General features: G+C 35.6%; 1 protein-coding gene across 5 annotated transcripts in view; it reads right to left on the reverse strand.

Annotated features, from left to right (window-relative positions):
- Positions 1-7,385, reverse strand: part of LOC106873221 (methionyl-tRNA formyltransferase, mitochondrial) — a 60,214-nt gene that overhangs the window by 24,228 nt on the left and 28,601 nt on the right. For all 5 annotated transcript variants that reach the window (XR_008265935.1, XM_052974352.1, XM_014920477.2 and 2 more), the window contains exon 7: positions 3,653-3,728. Coding sequence is in view for 4 of the 5 variants with exons in the window: in XM_052974352.1 (XP_052830312.1) it covers positions 3,653-3,728 (76 nt within the window). In the remaining variant the exon portion in view is untranslated. The remainder of the gene's footprint in view (positions 1-3,652; positions 3,729-7,385) is intronic.

Genomic DNA, 7,385 nt, shown 5'->3' on the forward strand with positions numbered 1-7,385 from the left:
TGTATATCCATCCATATATGCATACATCTGTATATGTGAATATATTGTGTGTGTGTGTGTGTGTGTGCGTGTGCATGTGTGCGAAGAAAACTATTTTTAACAGCCACAAAGTTAAAGTCAGAAATAATAACATATAGAATTCTGGGTTGAAAAACTGCTTGGATGAAAAAAATAAATCAATGGATGACACACCATTCTTTATAGCTACTTAAAGTTCCACGATTAAGAATAATTTACTTCGTATCTCTCAAAATTTCTGAATTCTTAGAATGTAAACACCTTACAATTCCCACTGCTAGGGACAAAGCTCCTAAAATTGATGGAAAAAATAACAAATGTTGCTTTGGTATAATGGTAGAACATCTGACATGCATACAGAATATATAGGTTCATGTCCTTCGACTTTTTTTTCCATCCAAAGGATTTTTAAATCCAATATTCTTGTCTGTATTAGCTTTATTTACTCTGAGTTCCATCATCATAAATCATATAATTTTCTACCTGCTTCTAGAAGTTTCTAACTTTGTATATATAAGTGCCTTATGTCTTTTATCATTGCTTTTGTAGATTCCCATGACACTCTGTCACCATCCAATTCCATTATTATAAATTTGAATTGTGAGCTTGAGTCATAATTAATCTTTCATTAGCTGATTACGCAACCATGGATGCTGACCCTATGGATGTGTTGCAGTAACTCTTTTGATAGAGCTTGGTATCCTAACAATTGATCTCCTAGGATTCCTCAGTTCAGTATCAACATAAGATGCACAAATGGCTCAGCTGAACTCTTCTACTACCTCTTCACAATCTGCCATGCTGCAGTCTCATGACTTCACTATATCTCTGGCAGGATGGCTGAACAGGTGTTATGCCTTGCCAAAGGCCAGTTCATAAATATGCAAAGTATGGTCATCTTCCGTGAGGTACTTTCAAACACCCACATGACTATTATTTTCAAATACCTGCATACCTTATAAAGAGCCTTATAAAGTTGAAACAATCACAGAAAACAAATTACTGATATTTGAAATCCTTCATAAGGAATGTTCTAAATGAGTTTTTTCAAAATTATATTTTTTACAAAACCTACTTATCAGATAATATTATCAAAACCTTCATGTATATACATATATAAATATATATATATATTACGGAGATGTACTTGCATAGCAAGTGACCTGATCTGAGATTGTGTGCTGGAACGAAAACAATTGCAGCGTGGAAGGTGTTTATAAGCAATTTAAAATAACACACAAAATCCGTTAGATTCACTTCAACATTTAAATTTAATTTGTCAAAATATTTTGTCAAAATATATATATATATATACACATACACATGTCTACTACTACTACTACTACTAGTAATATATATGTTAGTGGAGGCACAGAGCTTAGTGGTTAGGATCTGGAACTCATGATTGTTAGAGTGTGGTTTTGATTTCTGGGCCAGGCAATGTATTGTGTTCTTGAGCAAGACACTTCATTAACTCCTCCAAGGAAGGAGGTTAAGTTATCACCGTCGTTGGTTTGTCCATTTGTGTGCAAAATAACTCAAAAAGTTGTGAACGGTATTCAATGAAACTTGCAGGAAAAGTTGGTTCAACTGGAACTTATTTCATTGACCCTGAAAGGATGAAAGGCAAAGTTGACCCCAGTGGCATTTGAACTCAGAACATAAAGATGGACAAAATGCTGCAAAGCATTTTGTTCAGCACAGTTATGATTCTGCCAGCTCACCGCCTTATACCTGATGTACATATTGACTTTTAGCCGGTGCCGATGGTGGCATTACCTGATGTCCAAGTAGTTAATCTATAGCAAGTGATTGAGCCTCTTCATCTTGATGGGCCAGTTTAGTAAATAAGCTAAAATTATAAGTATATCTTATATCAAAATATTTCTAGATTATCTAAAAGCATTGTATAGTACATCATTAATATACATACACACACACACACACATATGTATATATACACACACACATAGAAGGAGATTAGTATAAAGCAAAGATTAAAAGATTATAAAAATCAACAGTCTGATTCTGAGAGCAAAATATTTGAATATTTTAAGAATTCTAAGCAAATCCTACTTCCACAATATTTGGGATTTTGGTGTGTTTATTCTGAATTTTTTCCGCAAAGTAGGAAATAAAATATGAAAAATGAAACAGTATCTTGTTTGTGTGGGAGTCAATGTATGATATTCTCTAGGATTCATGAAAATTGAGATAGAATCTATTAATGAGACACACAGATATCAGAAGATGAACTGAAGTTGAGGAGAGAGAGAGAGAGAGAGAGAGAGAGGAGGAAGCTACTACAAGGCATGCTCCAGTTGGTAGCCAGTATCAAGTGTGATGATTCTAATAATAAGGAAGACTAAGTTAACAACAGTGCAGTCCATTTCAACAGCAAGGAGGCATACCTTAACAATGGAACAACCCATTTTAACATGTCAGCACTCCTACCCACAAACAAAATAAATAAATATATAAATAAACCAAATTTAATTTCTCAAAATGTCACAGAGTACATATGGTGACCAGGCAGACAAGTGTGTAGTTGACATGAAGAAGACACAATGTGTAGTTGTTAATGAAATAGATACAGCATGTATGTACCAGTAATTAAACACCAGTCTCCTAAATAACTATTTTTTTTAAGCAAATAAGGGAGCCTGTACAATTACTGCTTAACTTGCTAGAAACAGTAGTCAAATCTCTCTCAAATCACAACCCACTTTCGATAGTCTGAAAAAATAAAAAAGGATGGTTACAGCTACACTGCTTTCATTATATGCATACTTGATTAGAACTAACCAGGAACTAAAAACCGGTCAGTAGCTACCTTCTGTGTTCAGCCTAATCTTTTAGCATTTAAACCGGCCATATCTGACCCAAATATATTCTATATGTATAGTGTTCAAACTTGACACACCAACCTTAACACTGTCATCCCAAAAAATAAATAATTGCATCATCAAAACCCTAAAGCTACAAGATAAAGCCTGATTAATTAAAAAAAAACAATGTGAATGAATAATCTCAATGCCAAAGGATGAAATAAAATACACTGAAAAGTTTAACCCTTTTTTACCACATTTCTATTGAAATACACTACTTTTGCTTCGATTAATTTTGAAAATAATGAAGAATTTAGTAAAACAATTTTGTTATTTTCTTTTTCCATCTGGTTTGCAAGATTCTTATTGTGAATTCACGTGTTGAAACAAATCTTGTGTCTAGAGTCATTATGCCTGCACTAGTTCAACTCCACTCCTTTATTATTATTCAATTGGTTAAACAGTAAGTCGTTTGTTTTGATTTTGTTTTTTTGTCAAAGTTCTTTCATTGCTTTTTGCAACCTTTACAGTGCAAAAAGCAACAAAAGTGCATTGTCAAAAAAAAAAACAAAAAAAAAACACTTTTAATAATATGGGTGTAATAATTCTCCCTAGACACAGCAAAATTTTGTCATTATTAAGCTGATATTTGGATCATGAATTTACATGATATTTTATGAAAGGTACTAATTTAGACCACTTTAAACATAAAGAATCAAGGCAGTTTCGGGCAGGTCGGTATCAAAATGGTTAAGATGAAAGAATTATTAAAAATAAAAAGATCAATAAATAGAAAGTTTTATTACCATAGGTGACATTTGCTTGTTCTTGCTCCTTCTCTTGGTCTTCGTGAAATGGAATTTGGGACAACGTATGCAGAAGCTGAAATATAGGAGTACCAGGAATGAATGACTAACAACCTCTTAAATACAACATTTTAATGTCTACTTTCCCATGATTGCATTCAGACAGAATTTGTTTGTCAATACTACCTGTGGAGATGAATTAGCAGATCTTTATAGGATAATCTTAGATAAGATGAATCAATGGATTAAAGTAGTAGAAAAAAAAAAGACTAGAGCCCCTATAAAATCCTTGACTTGTAGAACATACCCATTTGAAAGAAGCCCCTATATAGATAGGAAGTGTATAGTGTGTAGATTAAACCCACAGATAAACTGTAAAACTAAGAATGTAGTCTACAGTATAAGATATACAGAGGGATGGTGCAGAAACAGGATAACAACATACATTGAAGAGACAGCACATAGCATAGGTGAGTGAATAAGTGAACACTGGCACGAATTCAAAGAGGAGAAAAGTTCATCAGTGCTCTCTCAACATGCTCAATTAGAACATGGAGGCTCAGTTGACAACATAGATGTTAGGATTTTATTGAGACATAGACACGACACTCAGACAAATTGCAGATGTCAAACACATAATAAAAGATAGACCAATCCTCAACAAAAAATGTGAATGGAGTAATAACAACCCCAACTCCACCACACTACACACCCTGACAACTAAAAACTGAATGAAGAAAAAAAAATAAATGACATGGGTACTAACAATGCAATATACACACCTTTACACATGCACACAAGACATACATACACATATAAAAGACAAAATGAGAAAAAGAAAAATAAATAAATAAATAAATGACACAGGTACAATGAGTGTAATATACAAACCCATATACACACATATGGGACACATATACTAAACACACACCCACACAGTTGGAAATGCATACCACAGAAGGACAAACTGAAATAAACAGAACAAGAGAAGACACATGGGACAGAGAGCCACTGAAGAGGTCACAGAACATGTGATGAAAGAACTATCAAAGACATATAAGATAAAAATAATACACATAAAAACTAAAGTGAAAATCAAACAAATATGGTTAATTATCATCCCCAAGTATAATAATAACTATTTCAGCACATGTTTTCACATCAAGAATCTTGCAAAACAATAACATAAATGTATGAATATATAAATATATGTGTGTGTGCTGATAACAACAAGAAGAAGGCATTTCTTTTCCATTCACCAAAGTGAATGGAGCTTTTGGTCAGGTGTAACTGATGTCATCAGTTGGTGTCCAATTATAAATCAGACGTTTCAGCCTTAAGCCGTAATACCCTCCCATTGGTAGGTCAGCAGAGGTGGCCAAATCACTGTTTCTCATCTCTTCCTGGCCTCCAGCTTAACTCCTTTCTTTTGCTCCACAACCAGCAAGAGACTCTATCTGCTGCCTCTCCCATCCTGTGCTACCCTTCGCTCCTTTCTTTTCATTCCAATGGCTATAAACATCCTCCCTACCGACTGAGCAGGGAATCCCCTACAGCTAACACCAACTGGGAAAAGCCATTACTGTGTCACCCTTCTTGTTGCAGTCCTGCAGGAGGCTCTCATATTTGTCATGCTTCAATTCGTAGGCCTTATCACATACTTCTCCCTACAAGACTGTAAACTTGATCAAGATTATTTATGACCACAGACATCTATATATATATACAAGGGGGTACCCAAAAGTAACCAGAAACATTCTCTGGCGAGCTGGCAGAAACGTTAGCATGCCGGGCGAAATGCTTAGCGGTATTCCGTCTGCTGTTATGTTCTGCGTTCAAATTCCGCTGAGGTCGACTTTGCTTTTCATCCTTTCAGGGTCGATAAATTAAGTACCAGTTACGCGCTGGGTCGATGTAATCGACTTAATCCCTTTGTCTGTCCTTGTTTGTCCCCTCTATGTTTAGCCCCTTGTAGGCAATAAAGAAATAAGAAACATTCTCTGTGGGACAAACCCACTGCAGTTCAGGTTTCTGCAGCTAGAAGCCACTTGATGTAACCCTCAGGCATCAGTCTGCTGACCTGTGTCATCGGGTGAAGTCCTACTGCCACATGGCACATCTTTGTTTTGCAGTGCTTCTCCCCTGTTCATCAGTTTTTGCAATGACTGAAACAAAGGAACAGTGTGCTTCTATGAAATTCTGAAGAAAACAGTGGCCAAAACTGTTGTCATGCTTCAAACAGACTACAAGGATGTTAGCATGAGCAAAACACAAGTTTACAAGTGGTTGCCATGCCTTAGGAATGGTCACTTGTCGATTGAAGACCAACCTCATTCAGGGCAACTGTCAACCTCCCAAATGAATGAAAACATCATGAAAATTCATGAACTGATCTTGGAGGGCCATCACCAAACAACTGATGAACTTGTTGATATGACTGCTGCACCCCAGAGCCCCTACCAATGAACTTTGAGTGAGGGTTTGTGAATGAAAAGAGTTGCAGCAAAATTTGTGCCTTGCTTGCTCATGGAAGACCAAAAGTAGTCACAACTGAATGCGTGGTGTGAACTGAAAGAACAGTTGGAAGTTGATCCGGACCTTTTTTCGAAGGTCATCACTGGTGATGGAAGCTGGTGCTACGGAATTTGCAGATGTGGAAAAGGTGAAGAAAAAAAAAATGAAAGGGGCATTAAAAGGCATCACTTTGCAAGAGTTCCAGGACTGCTTCAAACAGTGGAAAACACACCTGGACTGATGCATTGCTTCAAATGGAGAATACTTTGAATGCAATAAAAGTGTAAACATGTAAAACTAAGTGAATAAAATAATATTGCAAAATTCTGGTTTCTTTTGGGTACCCCGTTGTGTATACATTTCACATCCAAGTATCTATGACTCCTCTCTGAACAGATGAGTTGTAACAGCTGGCCATGCTTCAAAAAATATAAAACCAAATATATCTATATATACATAATATATACACATCATCATCGTTATCATCTACTTTTCCATGTGTCAGAACGATGAGGCAGATTTTCAACAGCTGGACGCTCACCTGTTTGCCAGATAGATAATATTTTCTCCTAGTCAATATATGTTTCTGTAGGCAACTACAAACAAACAGCACTGCTTGTATGACAATGATATTTAGTTAAAACTAGTATGAGATGTCAAGATATAGGAAGTATAACATATACATTCACACACACACACACATTTTTAAACTTTTATTTGTTTCAGTCTTTAGAATGCTACCATGCTGGGGCACCACCTTGAAGGATTTAGATCAGGAACTGATACTCAACCATTTTTTACCTATGGACCCCTCTGATTACTATTTTATTGTGGAGGACTCCCATATTTAAAATCTAGTTTTATGGAGACTTCTTTCAAATTTCCTATTTTATTTTTCACACATTAGCTTGTGTAGGTTGAACTCTGTAAAACATTAGATAAAGAAACCGAGCTGTTTCTTGCAATACATACCAATACATGCATCTAAAGCAAATTTTTTTCAGGAGTCCTTAAAATACTATTGTGGACCTACAGTATACTATTTTCTTGTGTGGACTCCCAAAAATCTTATATGGACCCTCAGGGGCCATACAGACCTCAGTTGAGAGCTACTGATTTAAAGGAACAAATGAACGCCATTACATATATTTTTAAACGTGATGCTTACTCTATCAGTCTCTATTGCTGAACCTGAAGGATCTTGGTCCTTCTTTTATAT

The sequence above is a fragment of the Octopus bimaculoides genome, chromosome 18, assembly GCF_001194135.2.
Source record: "Octopus bimaculoides isolate UCB-OBI-ISO-001 chromosome 18, ASM119413v2, whole genome shotgun sequence".
Taxonomy (NCBI): domain Eukaryota; kingdom Metazoa; phylum Mollusca; class Cephalopoda; order Octopoda; family Octopodidae; genus Octopus; species Octopus bimaculoides.